The sequence below is a fragment of the Carya illinoinensis genome, chromosome 15, assembly GCF_018687715.1.
Source record: "Carya illinoinensis cultivar Pawnee chromosome 15, C.illinoinensisPawnee_v1, whole genome shotgun sequence".
Lineage (NCBI taxonomy): Eukaryota > Viridiplantae > Streptophyta > Magnoliopsida > Fagales > Juglandaceae > Carya > Carya illinoinensis.
In genome coordinates, this window is record NC_056766.1 from 44733349 (window position 1) to 44750142 (window position 16794).

Below are 16794 nucleotides of genomic sequence, written 5' to 3' on the forward strand. Positions count from 1 at the left end.
CATATATCGCATATTTTCATAAGCACATGGCAATCCACAAACACGAAACACCTACAAAAAACACAGAGAGAAATAGAGACAACCTCAACAAATGAAGGATTTGGCGCCTGACTCCCTATATTTGCAACCAATTTATGGCAACCGAACAAATCAATCCATCTTAGCTCTCGCAAGACACATGATGTATAGAATTGAAATTTTGTTGATACTTCTGGATACCACTCGATGAATCTACTGAGCACTCCCCAACTATTAAACTCTCATTCTCTTCATGCTTATAGATTATGTGAACTCCGCAACTTTTAAACACCACTACAACTTCTTCATTGCTATCAAATATAAACCTCAAATTGTCTCCTGTTGGGTACTGTAGCCATTGCTCGGTACATTCAGGAAATGAGTAATTTAGATATACATGATCGCAGTCTCCTAATAATTCAAAATTTGCTTCTACCAGCATGTTACCATTTATAGAAACACGGATACCGGAGGGGGAGTCATCCGAGTTGGATCCAAGAACAGCACAGAAAACAATACCTATGATTTCATCCAAATACAAGGCCCCACAAATATTCAATTCACACGAATCTCTATTTGAAGGCTCCTTAGTATGGCTAAATCAATCTGGAATCTTATGCCCAAGAAATATAATACCACATGAATGGTCCTGAATATGTTCCTGTCAAACATGTATCACATATTTTCACAAGCACAAGGCAATCCGCAAACACAAACACCTATAAAAAATAGAGAGAAATAGAGACATACCTCAACAACTAAAGGATTTGGCACCTAACTCCCTATATTTGCAAGCAATTTATGGCAACCGGACAAATCAATCCATCTTAGGTCTCGCAAGCCACATGATGTATGGAATTGAAATTTTGTTGATACTTCTGGGAATCTTTCCAAGGAGAAACACTCACTAGCATATAGCTCTTGTATATTTGGTGGAAGAAGTAGAATTTCTTGAAGTTTCTCGCAATGCTGCAATTTGAGAATCCTCAATTCTAAATAGATTTCGATGCCCAGAGGAAGGCTGACAATATCACAACAAGATAGATCTAACTCTTGCAAAGTGGATGTGCAATAAAATGAAAAGTCGTGAAGGTACCAATTATAAACCGGCATCGGGAGTAATTCAGCACTTGATTCTGGTTCAGACCTCTTAATCATTCCGGATGTTGTTACGTGGAAATGTTTAGGCTCAGTCCGGTATCTCATGGTTAAACTTATTTCTTCTTTTGCAAGATTTGTATACTTATCGAGAGAAAAACTCTTTGGATGTTGCCAGTGAGGAACACTAATTGGAAAACGCATGAGGTCCATGCCGCCTTCTATAGATAAACATTCAATCCCAGTTAAGCATCCAACATAATCAGTTTGAAAAACCACCGTCAGATTTTGCAACTGATGAATGCTACTAGGGAGATGCATAAGTTTTGTGCATTGTCCAGGCATAAATAACTCTTTAAGCGCAGGAGTGAGGTACCCAATGGATGAAGGCAATTCTTTTATTGCACTGCCCAATAATGAGATTAAACATAAATATTCCATTTTACACTCGATTTCTGGAAAGTTTTGAAGTTTAGAGCAACTATGAAGTGTAAGGACTTGTAGAGATCTCAACTTGAGATGCCTTGGAAAAATCTTCAGGTTGGAGCAGTGATAAAGACGCAAACGAACAAGCTTATCCAGGAATCCAACAGAATCATGAACTTCGACTAAATGTTCACAACCCAAAATATCCAATTCCTGTAAATTTGAGCAACTTGAAAGATTTGAGATTTTGGTTAAGAACTTGCACTCAGAAAATTTCATTATCGTCAAGTTCTGTTGAAAAACAACAAATATATATTAACCGTGAGGAAGTTCACATGATCACATAGGTTTAAAGAAAGGAAATATTGAAAGTAATAATTGTACCTTAAATTGGCCGCTAATGTCCTTGATGCGGCCTCCATACAGTTGAAAATCAATGAGCTTCTCTCCACGGAAATTAGATGGCAAAGATTGTAAAGGACAGTTTGACCAATCAAGCACTCTTAATTCATTAGAAAGATAATCAAGTGATCTTCCAGAAAAGTGTGCACCACGGCTTATAAAAAATCTGAGTCTTTTCATCTTTGCAAACGATTTGGGACTCAAGCATATCATGTCATGATCATCGCCCTCAGGCAGAACCACTTTTATCCCCTCAACATTGTTTGTTCCCTAATGAGACAATTTAAAAGAGTGCAAGTAAAATCAGATCGTTAAAATCTTTGTTTATAAGCACGTGTTAAAAGAGCTTTTAATCTAAGAACTTACTGCATTTTCCTCTAGTACATAGCGAACATCTTCGTAAAACCATAATCTACTACGTGTGCTTGGTTCTTTGCGTGATTCCTTTCGAACAATTTCTTTGCCCATATCTTGTAGCAAGTCATGCATCCACAATGTATTGTGAATAGTAATTGTTATAAGACACTTATCTATAAGCCTTTTGATACCATTGTCTGGAGAGAAACCACAACTATCTAATATTTTAACGACATAATCCATGTGTTGTCCTTTGAAAAAAAAAGGCAATATCGAGGAAAATCTCCTTCTCATTATCATCCAATCCATCGTAACTTATATAGAGTACTTCTTGAATATTTTTGCTAGGAATTCTTTTATACTTATCCAATACACTTCTCCATTGATTTATACTCTGACCCCTTAGATCTGAGCCTAGCACTGTTAAAGCTAGTGGAAGGCCCTCAGCATATGATATTACTTGCTTAGAGAGTTCCACATAATCTTCAATAGGTTTATCTTCCTCAAAAGCATGCCAACTAAAGAGCTCAAGAGCTTCATTTTGGTCCAATCTCTTTACTTCATATTTTGAATCAACCGTATGGTTATTTAATAAATTCTGATCTCTTGTAGTTATAATGATTCTACTTCCTAAACCAAACCAATCACGATCTCCAGCTAATGTTTCTAGCTAGACTAACTTATCCACATCATCAAGAATTAAGAGAACCCTTCTAGAGCAAAGTTTGCGTTTTAACTCATAAACTCCTCTATCAACATTACGAACATCAAAACATTTATAGGTTTTTAGAATCCCATTAAGGAGTGTATTTTGCATTTGGACCAGACCACCCACTTGGTTTGAAGTTTCTCTAACATTTGTCAAGAAACAATGAACATCAAATTGTGAAAAAATTGAGTTATAGATCTTTTTGGCAATAGTTGTCTTACCAATTCCTCCAACTCCAAATATTCCCACCATGCGTTTGTCATTCATCCTAATACTTAAAAGCAAATCAATGTCTTGCACCCGAGACTCCATCCCAACTAGATATTTTGTGTTGTTTAGATATGAATAATTTACTATTCTAGAGACCTCTTGAACGATTTCTTGGATGAATTTCGATTCATTCTTGCATACAAATAAATTAATGAGCTGGCTCTTCAGATGAAAAACAAGTAACACAATCTAATAAGTTATTTTCTCACAACCAAAAGTAAAATAAAAATTAAGTGGTAGGTTGTAGGGTATAGAATCCCCCCTCCCCAAATCCCAATTCGCACAAGCGTTGACCACAAGTAATGCTCTTTTTTTGGTTAGATTCATATCTTTTACACTTGATTGCATTTACATGCATTCTTAAATTTGTTTCCGTTTTCAAGAGTACTATTTTTTTTTAGAAAAAATATTTGTAGCCGTGAAGTGTGTAAGTACCACGCAATCTCTTTGAAAAAAATAAGTAAATATGATACTTACATGAAACAAAATTAATTTTTTAATAGTAGATCTTATTTTTTTTCAAAAAGATTTCGTAACGCTTGCGCATTCCGTAGCTATATTTTAGTTATATGGTGTAGAAAATAAATAATTTCAATTATTTTTCTCAAGTACTGATGTGTTATAATAATAATAATAATAATAATAATAATAATGATAATAACAATAATAATAATAACAAATCTCCAATGAAAGGCACAAGAGTGGTTAGAGTTACCCATTTTCCAACTCGTATCCAGCCAAATTGGCCACTTCTTGTAGGGCTGCCTTCCACCTTTGCACCTTCTTCACATCTTCATTGAATTTTCCTACACATACAGCCAAAGCTTCTCCAAAACTACCTCTTTGATTTCGTACATCTGATGGATTTACATGGTAAAATATAGGTAAAACTATTTGTTGCTTTGTTTTCTTGCAATTGAGAATGTTGAGCAATTCATCTAAGCACCAAATAGATGATGCATAATTTTCTAAGAGCACGATAATTGAAAGTCGGGAATTTTCAATGGCTTGGAGAAGTGCTGGTGAGATTTCATCACCTCTTCTAAGCTTGTCCTCATCTATGTAGGTGTGGATGCCATTTTGAAGCAAAGCATGGTGAAGATGGGTAGTGAAAGTATTGCGAGTATCTTCTCCTCTAAAACTCAAGAATACATCGTAAAACTACAGAGAGCTAACAGTAGAAGAGGAGGAAGAAGAGAGTCCAAGGAAGGACATGGAAGAAGTCATTGTGTTTGCAATGCCTTGAGTTCTACCTATCCTTATCGCATATAAATATTGGACATGGGGCTCTCCTTTAAAAGACAAGTCGCAGCGTTTGTCATTAAAGAGTAGCGTACAAAAGTTAAAGAATTGACTGAACTTTCGTTGAACTTTCCTTAATTACATGTCGCAATTGTGTGTTAGGTCTGATTTAATTTGAGGAGTGAAATTAGATAATAATTTTGTGAATAGCAGTAAGATAATTTGTGAATAATAGTGAAATAATTTGAGTTAATTATTTTTTAGAATTTGAGAAATGAGAGATAAAAATTTGAATAAAAAATATTATAAAGTTAAATATTGTAAGAATATAGTTTTAGAATATTATTTTTGTTTGAGAATTTGAAAAGGTTAGAATTGTTTTTTATTTTTTATTTGAAAGTTTGAAAAAATTGTAATGATTATTTTAAAAATTTTGTATTTGAATTATGTTTGAGAATAAGATGATATGATAATTTTGTGTCTCATCTGAAGTCTCAAACCCCGCCCGTCATCAAACTATCAATGAGCAGTAGGGTAATTAGTTTATCATTGTACGAAATTATGAAAGTACTTCCAGATTAAAATCTCTTGAAGAAGATTAGGGAAAGGTTGGACTGCTATGTCCTTCATGTGCACACACATGGACATGGTATCCATAATCTCCTAACTGATGCCAAAAACGTTTCTGGTTTTACTTATCAAAAAGTAAATAAATAAAGATCAAACTCATGATATTAAGTCCATGCACGCTAGCTCAAGTCCATATATACGTGTTTATATTATAAGTCATGATCAAAGACTCGTACGTTGAATTACTTCCGTGCTTCAACACGTTTTGGGTTCATAATTCTGGTCAGCATTTTAGATAATTTTGGTTCGTAAATCATTGGATGTTTAAAGTCTTCGTGTGATTTTTTATGTCCATATCGTTGAATTTCTGAAGCACAAAAAACTATGCCAAAAGACGGGCTAAACAAACAAAGACATGATACAGATCAGCATGAGTAGATTATGATGGCCGGAGGCCGGTCGTATACGTAGGGTGCGGGCTGTGTTCATCGTTTCACATTAATTAATTTCCTGTGGCTCACGGGAAATAGCTAGCCTGAACCACTCGTTTTGGTACTAGAACTACTCCACCCAATCACATGATGAGTTTGATAAATATATATCATGCCTGAGTTGCCTTGCTGGATGTGATATTAGATAATTCAGATTCTCATCTTCCCGTAACGTGAAATTTGATATTTTTTCACTACCAATCCATGGTAAATTGGTCATGAGTAGGAGTTGTTGAAAGTGTTTCTAAATGGACTAACTCATCCACGTTATCAAGAATTAAGAAAACTCTTCTAAAGCAAAGCCTGCGCTTTAACTCATAAACTTCTGTATCAACATTACCAACATCAAAACATTTTGAGGCTTTAGAATCTCATTAAGAAGTGTATTTTGCATTTGGACCAGACCACCTACTTGGTTTGAAGTTTCTCTAACATTTTTCAAGAAACAATGGCTATCAAATTGTGAAAAAATTGAGTTATAGATCTTTTTGGCAATAGTTGTCTTACCAATTCCTCCAACTCCCAATATTCCCACCATGCATATGTCATTCAATTCATCTAGATATGGCTCAAGGGAACTAGCTAGCCTCAATTACTTGTTTATGCCTGAGTTGCCTTGCCTCGCTGGATTTGACATTAGATAATTTAGATAATTAAAAATTATATTCTCATCATTTTATGATGTAGAATTAGATATTTTTTCACTACTAATCCATGGTATGGTAAATTGGTCATGGGTCGGACTTATAGCAAATACTTAATGTAACACCCGGTTCGATTCTAGGCCCAGACCCAAGCCCATGTTTTAAAACAAGCCCAACCTGAAAAAAAAAAAAAAAAAAAAAAAAAAAAAAGAAAGAAAGAAAGAAGAAGAAGAAGAAGAAGAAGGCGCTAAACACACCGTTGAGTCCCATTCATCTCTTCCCCACGTTTTCCTCTCCCCTATGCCGACGCCCACAAACTTTAGACTTTTGGGATTTCCTAAGATGAGAGCATTGAAAGTTTATCACATTAAAGTAGGCCGTGATCCAACATCTTTTGATGTCGCCACTCTGATAATGTCATTTCAAGCTAGATATGATCCAGACAGCTTCCTTCCATTTTGTGGACTTCACTATTTAGGCTAATTTAATCGAAGATTTAGGAAATTAAAGACCGGTCAAATTAAAGACCGGTCAATTAATGAATTGAGTGGTATGATTAACCTGTTGGCTACAATGCTGGTTGTTGCCAAGAAGTTGCCGAGAAGTTTGACCCACTTCTCTATTATTATTTATTTGCAACGAGTACTCTATAATTGGACCACTTGGTGATACTAATCTCGCATACACATCAGATCGATCAGGATGAGCACTTCTTCCATGGCCTTTCAATTAGGAGCTTCTTCCTCTTGCTCATTCTCGTCTTCTTCCATTCCTAGGTGGACTCAGGATGTATTCTTGAGTTTTATAGGTGAGGATGTTTGCCAAAACTTTATTTCTCATCTATATCATGCTTTGCATCAAAGGGGAATCAACACTTACATAGACAACAATCTCGAAAGAGGAGAGGAAATTTCGCCTGAACTTTTCAAAGCAATTGAAGGATCAATGATTTTTATCGTTGTATTTTCTAAAAACTATTCAGATTCCAAATGGTGTTTAGATGAACTATTGAAGATCCTTGAGTGTAAGGAAATGGTGAAACAAATTGTTTTACCCCAGTTTTACGATGTAGATTCGTCGCATGTACGACATCAAAAAAAGAGTTTTGGAGAAGCATTTGCTAGAGTTGAATATAAGTTCAAGGCTGATAAAGTAAAGCTTACAAAGTGGAAGGTAGCTTTAGAAAAAGTATCCAATTTGTCCGGATTCGAATTTGCGGACAGGTATTTTTAATGAACTATGCTTTTAAATATATATATATATATATATATAATATATGTTTATATATGATGTTCAAGAGAAGTTTATGGGGGAAAATTTAGACAAATCCCGAATCTGAGAGTTTGCAAATTGATGAAGATCATTATATGGTGCCATGCAAAACTATTTGATATTTTTCAGTTTTTCAGCATTGAGTTTTATGCATATATACCATACTTAAATTAGAAATCTTTTCTTACTAAGGGATTTAATATTGTACTACCATATTAATTTCACATGAAGTTTATGGGAGAAACATAACAGAAGAATGTGAAAAAATCAAAATCAAAATCTTCTCAAAATTAAGGGAGGGACAAATTCGAGAATGGAACTTTAACTGCATGGTAATCTACTACTGTAGTTTTTTAATATATGAAGAGAAAAAGAAAAAATGACATTGTTACTAAATCATCTTTATGTGTGTATTACAGTGAAGAGTCTTAACTCTTTTAAATTTCTTTTGTCTTTTATATTGATAGGGATGAATCAGAGTTTATTCAAGATATCATTAAATGGGTGGACTAAAAAATGGTAGATCGTACACCTCTTAATGTTGCTACGTATCGAGTTGGAATAGAGGCTTGTGTATGAGACATTTATCAACATTTAAATATGGGAAGGAATGATATTATATGCATGGTAGGGATATTTGGAACTGGTGGAATTGGTAAGACAACTATTTTAAAAGAGGTCTATAACAAGATTTCTTATTAATTTGAAGGAAATTGTTTCGTGAAAAACATTAGAGAAACTTCAAAAGCAGGAGGTCTGATCCAGCTACAAAAGACACTTCTTTATGAGATTTTGGGAATGAGTTTGGAATGTCATGATACTGACAAAGGCATCAATGTAATTAGGCATAGACTTTGCTCTAAGAGGGTTCTCCTAATTCTTGATGATGTGGATGACTTGGTCCAACTAGAAACATTAGCTGGAGCTCGTGATTGGTTTGGTCCAGGAAGTAGAGTCATCATAACAACAAGAGATCAACATTTATTAAATATCTCTATAGGTGATTCAAATATGAAGTAAAGAGGTTGGATCATAATGAAGCTCTTGAGCTCTTTAGTTGGCATGCTTTTGAAGAAGACAAACCTATTGAAGATTATGTGGAACTCTCTAAGCAAGGAATGCAATATGCTGAGGGCCTTCCACTAGTTTAAAAAGTGCTAGGCTCAGATTTAAGGGGTCAGAATATAAATCATTGGAGAAGTACATTGGATAAGTATAAACAAATTCCTAACAAAAATATTCAAGAAGTAATTTATACAAGTTACGATGGATTAGATGATAATGAGAAGGAGATTTTCCTCGATATTGCCTTTTTTTTCAAAGGACTACACCTAGATTATGCGTTAAAATATGTGGTTTCTCTCCAGAAAATGGTATCAAAAGGCTTACAGATATGTGTCTCATTACAATTACTATTCACAATACATTGTGGATGCATGACTTGCTACAAGATATGGGCAGAGAAGTTATCCGAAAGGAATCACGCAATAAATCAGGTGCACGTAGTAGATTATGGTTTTATGAAGATGCTCACCATGTACTAGAGGAAAATGTAGTAAGTTCTTAAATTTAAAGCACTTTTAATTGAACACTTTTTACTTACATGAATAGTATTGAATTTCTTTTCATAACAAATGGAAAAGAATTGCATATTAAATAAAATATCATATATGTATCAATAGATACTGTGATCATTTTTTTATATTTCCAAATTAAAGTAATGTATTTAACTAATTAGGGGAATCATTAAATCATCATACTTAAATGTCCTTTAAAGATATATAATCATCCCTTTTCAAAGACAAGAATGAGTTATTTTTAATCATGAGTATATTGCCTTGTCTTATGTGAATGAATAGTTAATAATGACACATTTTGAAGGTGATTAAATACTTTTACTGGCACTCTTTTGTATTGTCTCATTAGGGAACAAACAATGTTGAGGGGATAAAAGTGGTTTTGCTTGAGGGCGATGATCATGACGTAATATGCTTGACTACCAAATCGTTTGCAAAGATGAAAAGAATCAAATTTTTTATAAGCCGTGGTGCACGCTTTTCAGGAAGATCACTTAATTATCTTTCTAATGAATTAAGAGTGCTTGATTGGTCAAACTGTCATTTACAATCTTTGCCATCCAATTTCCATGGAGAGAAGCTCATTGATTTTCAACTGTAAAGAGGCCGCATCAAGGACATTAGCGGCCAATTTAAGGTACAATTATTTCTTTCAATATTTCCTTTCTTTAAACCCATGTGATCATGTGAGCTTCCTCAGGGTTAATATATATTTGTTGTTTTTCAACAGAACTTGACGATAATGAAATTTTCTGAGTGCAAATTCTTAACCAAAATCTTGAATCTTTCAAGTTGCTCAAATTTACAGGAATTGGATATTGTGGGTTGTGAAACTTTAGTCAAAGTTCATGATTCTATTTGATTCCTGGATAAGCTTGTTCTTTTGCATCTTTACCAATGCTCCAACCTGAAGATTTTTCCAGGGCATCTCAAGTTGAGAGCTCTAGAAGTCCTTACACTTCATAGTTGCTCAAAACTTCAAAACTTTCCAGAAATCAAGTGTAAAATGGAATATTTATGTTTCATCTCATTGTGGGGCACTCAATAACAGAATTGCCTTCATCCATTGGGTACCTCACTCCTGCGCTTAAAGAGTTACTTCTGGGACAATGCACAAAACTTATGTGTCTGCCTAGTAGCATTCATCAGTTGCAAAATCTAAAGGTGCTTTGTCTTAGTGGCTGTATTAGTGGATGCTTCACTAGGATAGAACATTTTTCTATAGAGGGCTGCAAGGACCTGATGCGTCTCCCAATCAGTGTTTCTCACTCGCAACATTTAAAGAGTCTTTCTTTCCATAATTATACAAATCTTGCAAAAGAAGAAATAAATTTATCCTTTGGGGACGTCACTGGGCTTAAACATTTCCACCTGCTAACAACATCCAGAATGATTAAGAGGTCTGAACCAAAATCAAGTGTTAAATTACTACCACAACTCTTATCGTCGCTTTATTGGTATCTTGACGACTTCTCATTTTATTGCACATCCACTTTGCAAGAGTTAGATCTATCTGGAATTGTTATTGTCAGCCTTCCTCCGAGCATCAAAAACTTTGTTGAATTGAGGATTCTCATATTGTGGCATTGCGAGAAACTTCAAGAAATTCTACATCTTCCACCAAATATACAAGAGCTATATGCTAGTGAGTGTTTCTCCTTGGAAAGATTCCCCGAGTATCAACAAAATTTCAATTCTATACATCATGTGGCTTGCGAGAGCTAAGTTGGATTGATTTGTCCAGTTGCCATAAATTGGTTGCAAATGAAATCCTTCATTTGTTGAGGTATTTCTCTATTTCTCTCTATGTTTTTTGTAGGTGTTTGTTTTTGCAGATCGCCTTGTCCTTATGAAAATATGTGATACATTTTTGACAGGAACATATTTAGGACCATTCATGTGGAATTATATTTCCAGGGAATAAGATTCCAAATTGGTTTAGCCATACTAAAGAGCCTTCAAATAGAGATTCATGTGAATTGGATATTAGTGGGCCCTTGTATTTGGATGAAATCATAGGTATTGTTTTTTGTGTTGTTCCTGGATCTGACCCGGATGACTCCCCCTTTGTTTCCATAAACAATAACATGCTTGTAGAAGCAAATTATGAATTATTAGGAGATAGGGATCATGTATATCTAAATTACTCATTTCTAGAATGTATCGAGCAATGGCTACGGTACCCAATAGGAGACAATCTGAGGTTTATATTTGATAGAAATGAAGTAGCTGCAGTGATGTTTAAAAGTTGCGGAGTTCACATAATCTATAAGCATGAAGAGAATGAGAGTTCAAAAGTTGGGGAGTGCTTAGTAGATTCATCAAATGGTATCCAACTTTGTAAAAGACGTCGAGATGATGAAGACAGCAACTTGGAATTCAACGGGTATCCACAACACAAGACGTGCTCTCAAAACTTGAGCACATCAAATGTGGTTGTTGATTGAGCAGGTGTTGACGGTGATTTCGCAGAAGCAGAAGGAGGCTCTGAAGGAAGTTTAAAAGAAGAAGAAGCACTTGCCTCTCGATCTATGTCCCAAGAAGGCCAAGCCAATTCAGAGAAGGCTTACTAGGCACCAGGTTAGTGTCTTTGCATGGATAAATTTCTCCAGTTTGGTTTTTTTTATTTATTATTGGATTGGTTTCATGATATTAATGGCATGTAAAATGATTTTACAATGCCGGTGCAAAAGCATTTCACAAATGATCAGACGTTGGACTTGTTTGTGTGCTCAGTGTTGTTCGTGACATGATAATTGTGTGCTCGGTGTTGCCCCATCCATCCACTTGTAGCCTCCTCCATTTTTACTTCATTGATAATTTTTTATGCATCCCCTTCAAAAATTACTCTATGTAACTGCAGATCTCTACATGTTTCCATTGCCTTCCACATAGCACTTGCTTAAGCTAGCTCAACACTTCCAAGAAAGTTCTTAGCCGCACACAAAGAGAACGTGATCTCCCCTTCATGATTTCTTGCTACCACTCATATACCCATTGTTTGCTCTTCCTTATTCAATGTTACATCAAAATTAATTTTTCTGAAGCTCTCAGTGCATGGTAACCACTTAGTTTCTCTTCTTCTTATGCCAGGTTCAATATGTTGCTCTCTTTTATCCTCCTCAACTGCTTGAAAGACTTTCAAGTTTACTAGAGCCTCATGAATAACCATGCATGGACCATCAAATTTATCTTCAATTCCCATACCTAGGAAAATTATATGGAACTTAATTAATACGCTTTAATTAGTTGGTTTATTGGTTCTTTTATAAATATATATATATATATATAATCGAAGCATACCAGAAAATCCAATAGTTAATAATTCAACTATCTTAGTTTGATTGGGATTATTGTTAACGTAAGCATTTGTAACCATAGACATCTTATTCATGGTATTGAGGATTTCTTATTCAAAGAATCCATCAATATTCCATTTATAAATTTTGTCAGAAGAAACGGTGGCAAACTGTGTTATATATATAAATATATATTTATATATACTTAATATGTTAGGTGATCATGGCATTTTCTGATATTGGGATATCAAAAATGCTAACTGTAAGCGAAAGGGGTAGTTGCCGAGCAGTCTGGTCCTACGTGTCCTTAATGAAACGGTGCGTATCGTGCAAAATCTTCTTCCTCCTTTCATCTCCCCTTTCATCTTTTCCATCTTCTTCCTTCATCTTCTTCGTCTCCCCTCTCATTTTCTCCATCTTCTTCCTTCATTCATCTCGGATTATTCGCGAGATCATGGCCATGCACTGCCTTTAGGACCACCCTAACATCCTCAAGATTCTCGAGGTCATCGCCACCAAGACCAAAATCTACCTCATTGTCGAACTTGCCACGGGCGGAGAGCTCTTCTCCAAGATCTCTTGCCGAGGCAAACTTACTAAGCTGTTGGTGCGACTATACTTCCAGCAGCTAGTCTTGGCACTGCATTTCCACCACCAAAACGGCGTAGCCCATCGTGACTTGAAGCCCCAGAACCTCCTCCTTGACAAAGATGGTAACCTGAAGGTCTCGGACTTCGGACTCTCAACTCTCCTCGAGCAGCTCAAGAACGGGTTGCTACACATGGCATGCCGGACCCCAGCTTACACGACCCCCGAGGTCGTCTGTTGGCGTTGATACGATGGTTCCAAAGCCGACGCCTGGTCTTGCGGGGTCATCCTGTATGTGTTCCTTGCCAGTTACCTCCCATTCGACGATAGCAACCTCGTACATATGTACAAGAAGATTCACCATCGAGACTATCATTTCCCAGCCTGGTTTTCCAAGTTGGCATGACACGTGATCTTTCAGCTCCTTGATCTGAACCAAGACATGAGAATGAGCATGGAAGGCCTCATGCAAAACGCATGGTTTAAGAAGTCCTTATTTTCTCATCTTCTTCCTCCTTTTGTCTCCCCTCTCATCTTCTCCATCTTCTTCCTTCCTTCAACTTCTTCATCTGCCCTCTCATCTTCTCCTCCCTCTGCTCAAACACTATTTCCCTTCAATCGAACCCATTGACCTTGGCAAGCTTATTTCCCATTATTTTGAGCTCAGTAACCGAACTGCCCTGGCATGAGATGCTCATCTATCTAGAAGAAGATAGGCTACAGAAATCTCCAACGTAATTTTCCAAAATTTGTAATGAGGAAGGGTAGCCCAATTGCTTTCTTAGCTGTAGTAAAACTTGGGTTTCGAAATTTTGTAATTCATAAGTGCTTGGAGAGACCCACATGAAGAAGAAACGACCACCACACAAAGAGCTCTGAGTGAATTTATTTCTTATTTTTGTCGTTTTTTTTATATTTTTTTAATTTAATTGACGTGGCCTGCACGCTTACCCCGTGTTTGCATGCCTCGACTATCGATAGCAGAATTGTTGGGATATTAATTTGGGTTAATTAATTGCCTTTCTTGTATTTCTTGGCACTACACAAAATTATATTATTCTTTCCTCCAAACAGACATGATGGATTAAATGATGAGTCTCTGTCTTTCTATACTGAAACCTTAATTAATTAATTAGGAGTACTATTAATAATCCTATCAACCAAATGCACAACTCATGATAACAAAATTATAAATTAATGCACGTACAGACCTAATTTCCACTTAATGTTTTCATTAGATACAATTTTTCCATTCACTCCAAATTAATTAATGATGATGCGTGAAGCATATATGTTAATTGTTTAAAAATATATATCTTTTGTCAAAGCTTTGCAGGTGAATTCTACTTCTGATCAGCTGGCTGAAGGAGCTGAATTGAGGTTAGGATTTGGAGCACAAATGAAACCATAATTACTGGGTCCAAGGACCCGGTAGATCATCTGGAAAACTTTAAAGCTCACATCACGCTTTACTGTTTCCAAGGGGAGATTGCATGCCGAGCTTTCCCTCTGACCCTAAAAGGGACCGCCTGAGGATGGTTTGGGACCTTTAGACCAAAGTCGATAGATAGCTTTGAGGAACTGGCAAAGCAGTTCTTGACTCAGTTCATGCCTAGCCGAAGATGTCGGCGCCCAGCCGCCTACCTGTTAATGGTTAAGCAAAAGGAAGATGAGAATTTAAAAGCCTACTTGGCCCGTTTCAACAAAGAGCGCTTAACAACGAATGACCAAGATGAGAAGATCCTTTGGCTGCCCTCTTAGGAGGAGTATGGCCACGCAGTCCTTTCATGGTGGAGTTGGCCTGGAAGACTCCTTCCACCCTCAGGGAGTTCATGGATAGGGTGGATGATTTTGTCAATACAAAAGATACTCTACAGGCTTTGGTGGACCCTTGTAAAGAAGATACTCTAGTTGAACGGAGAAATAGGTAGGTTGATAAGAAGGGTAATCCAAGTAGATGAGAACGAGCGAGCAGATCGCAACTTCAGATTGGTGCACAATAATCTGGGCGTACAGGAAGAGGAGAGAGAAAAGGAAAGTCACCGCCCTGTCAAAATAGGCAGTTAGTACTGCAAGTACCATCAGACGAGCTCGTACTGGACTGAGGACTGCACGACCATGAGAAAGAGAGTTGCTGAGTTGGCAGGAACTGGCGAGTTAGAGCGGATGGTCGTGGAACGGTCAAAACCTAAAAGGTGTCAGGAGACTAGGCAAAAAGCAAGGCAAAGTTTCAGTCCGAAAAGAATGCGCCATGTCAAAAACCGCCAGGACAGGAGGGCGAGGTCACCCCCAAAAGGCGATCGAAGCAGGGAGCCCATAGGGCAAATAAAGACCATAGCGGGAGGTTTTGCTGGGGGTGGTATTTCCACATCCAACCGAAAGGCGTATGCACAAAAGGCGAGGTATGAAGAGGTGTTCGTAGCGGATAGAGTACACAAACAACCAAAGGTTAGCAATGAGTGAATGGTGATATCCTTCGAAGAGACAGAAAGGGAAGGAATTATATATCCACATGACGATGCTCTAGTAATAACCCTTGTGATAGCAAATTACACAACTAGGCGGGTACTAGTAGACAATGGGAGCTTGACTGATATATTGTTCTGGGAAGTGTTTACCAAAATGGAGATTGATGTTGGCAAACTTAGGCTCTCCCCTATGCCATTGAAGGGTTTCTCAGGGGACACCATCCAGCTTGAAGGGGCAATCACACTACCAGTAACTGCAGGCAAGGGGGCGCGTACAACAACCACTATGACAGCCTTTTTAGTAGTGAAAGCTCCTTCCTCTTACAATGTCATATTGGGAAGACCGACCCTCAACCATTTAAGGGCGGTAACATCCACCTACCATCTCAAAATGAAGTTCCCAACAGATGGCAGCGTGGGAGAGGTGATAGGTGAGCAGGCTTTGGCTCGAGAATGTTATGTGCATGGAATTGAAGAAAGTGTAGAAGGAAAGCTGCACGGTGGCAGGGCAAGATGGGGCCTTGCCGCCCCTGCCACCACCTGTAGCGATAACTTGCGAGAGAGATATAGAAGTTAAGGAGGACCGGGTTCAGCAGTATACAGAAGTCAATGAACCTCTAGAACTCGTGGTGTTGCACACTGATCGCCCCGGGACCACTACCTATATTGGGACATACGTCCCACCTGTAGATAAAGAAGCCCTGATACAGTTGTTGGTAGAACACAGGGATGTTTTCGCATGGAGCCATGAAGAGATGCTCGGTATAGACAACGAGGTAATTGAGCATTGCTTGGGCGTAGACCCAATGCACAAGGTAGTACGATAGAAGAGGAGATCGTTCAGCGCAGAGAAGTACGCCGCCATTAGTGACGAAGTTGAAAGGTTGCTTGCGGCCGACTTCATCATAGAGGCCCATTACCCAGAGTGGTTATCCAACGTTGTCATGGTAAAAAAGGCAAACAGGAAGTGGAGGATGTGTGTAGACTTCACAGATTTAAACAAAGCTTGCCCAAAAGATAGCTTCCACTTATCACGCATTGACGTAATTGTAGATGCTACAGCATGGCATTATATGTTAAGCTTCATGGACATATATTCAGGTTACAACCAGATACGGATGAATGCAGCCGACGAAGAAAAAACATCTTTCATCACAGACCGAGGGCTATATTGCTACCAAGTTATGCCCTTCGGTCTAAAGAATGCAGGGGTGACTTATTAGAGGCTGGTGAACCAATGTTCAAGGAACAGATTGGGAAATCCATGGAGGTATATGTGGATGACCTGCTGGTAAAGAGAAAAGAACCCGCCAAGCACCTTGTGGATTTGTGAACTGCGTTTGAAGTCTTACGCCATTACAAA

The 16794-nt window shown here is 37.3% G+C and overlaps 2 protein-coding genes across 16 annotated transcripts in view; one reads left to right on the forward strand and one right to left on the reverse strand.

The window, feature by feature from the left end:
- The window catches only part of LOC122295451 (disease resistance protein RUN1-like), an 80617-nt gene extending 76056 nt beyond the window's left edge, over window positions 1-4561 (reverse strand). For 6 of the 15 annotated variants that reach the window (XM_043104481.1, XM_043104477.1, XM_043104478.1 and 3 more), the window contains exons 1-4: window positions 2311-4559; window positions 1927-2214; window positions 769-1833; window positions 84-679 (exon numbers count right to left, since the gene is read on the reverse strand). In XM_043104481.1, coding sequence (XP_042960415.1) covers window positions 793-1833; window positions 1927-2214; window positions 2311-2610 — 1629 coding nt within the window. In that variant the 5' untranslated portion in view covers window positions 2611-4559 and the 3' untranslated portion in view covers window positions 84-679; window positions 769-792. Of the gene's footprint in view, window positions 1-83; window positions 680-768; window positions 1834-1926; window positions 2215-2310 lie in introns of all 15 variants that reach the window. The other 9 variants (XM_043104483.1, XM_043104486.1, XM_043104484.1 and 6 more) reach the window with 9 other exon arrangements.
- A 2383-nt stretch (window positions 4562-6944) lies between these two features.
- Window positions 6945-8012, forward strand: LOC122297005 (TMV resistance protein N-like). The gene is made up of 2 exons (XM_043106794.1): window positions 6945-7450; window positions 7967-8012. Exons 1-2 carry the CDS (start codon window positions 6945-6947, stop codon window positions 8010-8012), a joined length of 552 nt encoding a protein of 183 aa, XP_042962728.1.
- Window positions 8013-16794: the final 8782 nt, after the last annotated feature.